Source organism: Malania oleifera, chromosome 8, assembly GCF_029873635.1.
Source record: "Malania oleifera isolate guangnan ecotype guangnan chromosome 8, ASM2987363v1, whole genome shotgun sequence".
Taxonomy (NCBI): Eukaryota; Viridiplantae; Streptophyta; class Magnoliopsida; order Santalales; family Ximeniaceae; genus Malania; species Malania oleifera.
Window position 1 is genome coordinate 86,710,020 of NC_080424.1, and position 2,380 is coordinate 86,712,399.

The following is a 2,380-nucleotide window of genomic DNA, read 5'->3' on the forward strand; positions in this document are numbered from 1 at the left end:
TGATATATGATTTGTCTATTTAATTCACATTTGAGTTTAAAAAAAGAGTGAGCTATTCTAACTAAACTCAATAATTTAAAAGAAGCTAATTTAAATCCAATGTTGGTGGTTGAGGTTAAGGAAGAATGATTAGATGACAATCGGATCCGAGCCTAAACCCGTTTTGCACCCGAGAGGATCCGCTGGGCCTAGAAGTTCTGACGGACCACGTCAACCTCATCCAATACCAGAAAATGTTCGTATGTGTGACGACCGCATCAGTTGTCTCTGTGCGGATGCAGTTATTGCGTGAGTTCGTCAGTCGCCCACTCCCCACAGGCCACAACTCTTCTCTCTCCCCTCCTCTCCTCCATAAAAGGCCGTGAGAGTAATGGTGAGTCTTCCTGTACCTACCCCGCGCATTGTAGCAAACGCCAATGGCCAGTTCTACCCAGCTCAAGTCCGTCGCCTTGCTGGAGCAGATGAAGCTCCACCTCGCCTCCGATGCCGGCAAAGATCTCACCAAGAAGATCGGCCTCGTTTATCAAATCAACATCGCCCCCAAGGTCCCCTTCTCTCTCTCGCTCTCTCTCGGAGCGGCACTAGGCACTTCAATCTCTCGTACTTCAATTCTAACCCTAATTTAAATCCTAAGTTTTGTTCTGGTTTGCGTTTATGATTAACAGAAAATTGGAATCGATGAGGTGAGTTATGTCGTGGATCTCAAGAAAGGAGAGGTTACCAAAGGTTAGGGTTTTTGGTTTTGCGCTCGTGTTGGTTCAACGTGTGTCCTTGTCTTTTCTATGCTTCCTCGTGGTACGGCTGAAAGGAACTAAGAATTGGGCTGAAGAACTACAAGATTATAAACCCTACGACTGCATGTTTCATCTTCGAATTAATGCATCAATTGTTGCTCACACATACGTGAAACTGAGTACCTGAGTTGGGTTTTCTTGGTCACTGTCTTGGTCACTGTTTCCTCATTCTTCTTCTCGGTTTTTGGCAATATATAGGGTCGTATGAAGGTGGGAAACCTGATGCTGCCTTTTCCTTCAAGGATGAAGATTTTGTGAAGGTTGCCACCGGCAAGATGAATCCCCAAATTGCTTTCATGAGGTATGCCGAGTTGCCATTTGGCTCTCTCTCTGTATCTCTCTCAACGAATCTCAGCTGATATGCTTGTTGTTGTGACATTGTGATGGATGCAGGGGAGCGATGAAAATTAAGGGCAGTCTGAGTGCAGCCCAGAAATTCACTCCGGATATTTTCCCAAAGCCTTCAAAGATGTGAGGAGATATGTTAGGTGGGGCCGTTGTTGTAGTCCTGAAACATTAATTTTAGATCGGATATTTACACTTGTATTGGGGTAAAAAACCAGTCATATATATGTTTGTCATCATAAATGGTTCATCTATTCATGTAGTTGGAATCTAAATTTGGGGAATCCTTTTATGTTAATAAATTTGAATGTGCTCTTTATCTTTTTTCCTCTTTGGAATCACGTGGGCTGTTTGATGTATGATTTAATGTGCAAGTGAAATTTATTAGATAGTGCTGAAGGGTTGTTTATCTACAAATTGACGACTATATGATTGTTTCTTGTGCCTCCTGTTTAAAGCATTTTTCATACAGAATTGATGGTGGGATTTGCCTAATTGTTTTTTCTTATGGATTGGTGGTCACTGAAAATTTTCTTCTTATCTTGGTTTGTGTATCAAATATATCTTCAGCCTGTATCCATGCTGGGCTTGGGTCCTTAGTAAGGCTTGAGTCAATTAGTATTCCCCTTAATTGGTACACGCACTTGATTCACATGTGGACAATTAAGATTAGTTTTGAGGTTAATTTTTTCATTTAAAACACAGGATATGCCTGTTTGAATCGCAGTTCTTGCCTTCTGTCGTACACAAGGCTAATGGCAGGAGGAATCTACCTTCTTATTTCCTTTTGATAAATGTATAGAGGATTCTGAGCCATTATTTTGCATTCATTTCTAGATCATGGTGATATTCTGTCGTTACCATTGTTGCTGTGGTGAAGCAACATGAGTATTTGCTGAAATATATATTATTTTAGTTGTGTGTCTTGTGTTCTGAGCACTGTTTTGGTTCAGTCACATGCTTTATAATCCATAGTTCCGCCCTCTGACTGAAATGAAGTATTCCGTATACCACCTTTTGAGTTTGCAGCTTTGCCTATTGTTCATGAAATTCGAAGGGGGAGTTTGTACTATAGTTGTACTGCTAGATATTGTTTGAGCATTCTGCCTACAGCATCAATCTTGTGTATTACCAACCCAAGCTATGAATGCAGAGAAGACAGGATAACACCCTCTAATGGACAAATAGAAGAGAAGAGCTTAAGTTCTCCCAACCCTTCCAGAGAGAGAGAGAGATTCTCC

At 41.3% G+C, this 2,380-nt stretch overlaps 1 protein-coding gene across 1 annotated transcript; it reads left to right on the plus strand.

The window, feature by feature from the left end:
* The first annotated feature begins 222 nt into the window (after positions 1 to 222).
* Positions 223 to 1,465, plus strand: LOC131162946 (sterol carrier protein 2). The gene is made up of 4 exons (XM_058119577.1): positions 223 to 545; positions 666 to 726; positions 993 to 1,095; positions 1,188 to 1,465. The coding sequence occupies exons 1-4, from the start codon at positions 417 to 419 to the stop codon at positions 1,267 to 1,269; spliced, it is 375 nt and encodes a 124-aa protein (XP_057975560.1). The 5' UTR covers positions 223 to 416; the 3' UTR covers positions 1,270 to 1,465.
* The last annotated feature ends 915 nt before the right edge of the window (positions 1,466 to 2,380 follow it).

Excerpts from the sequence above, each read along its gene's own strand:
- LOC131162946 (XM_058119577.1), top strand. The coding sequence starts at position 417 with ATGGCCAGTTCTACCCAGCTCAAGTCCGTCGCCTTGCTGGAGCAGATG. Across the intron at positions 727-992 it reads GAAAGGAGAGGTTACCAAAG|GGTCGTATGAAGGTGGGAAA; the intron begins GTTAGGGTTTTT and ends GGCAATATATAG. Across the intron at positions 1,096-1,187 it reads CCCCAAATTGCTTTCATGAG|GGGAGCGATGAAAATTAAGG; the intron begins GTATGCCGAGTT and ends TGATGGATGCAG.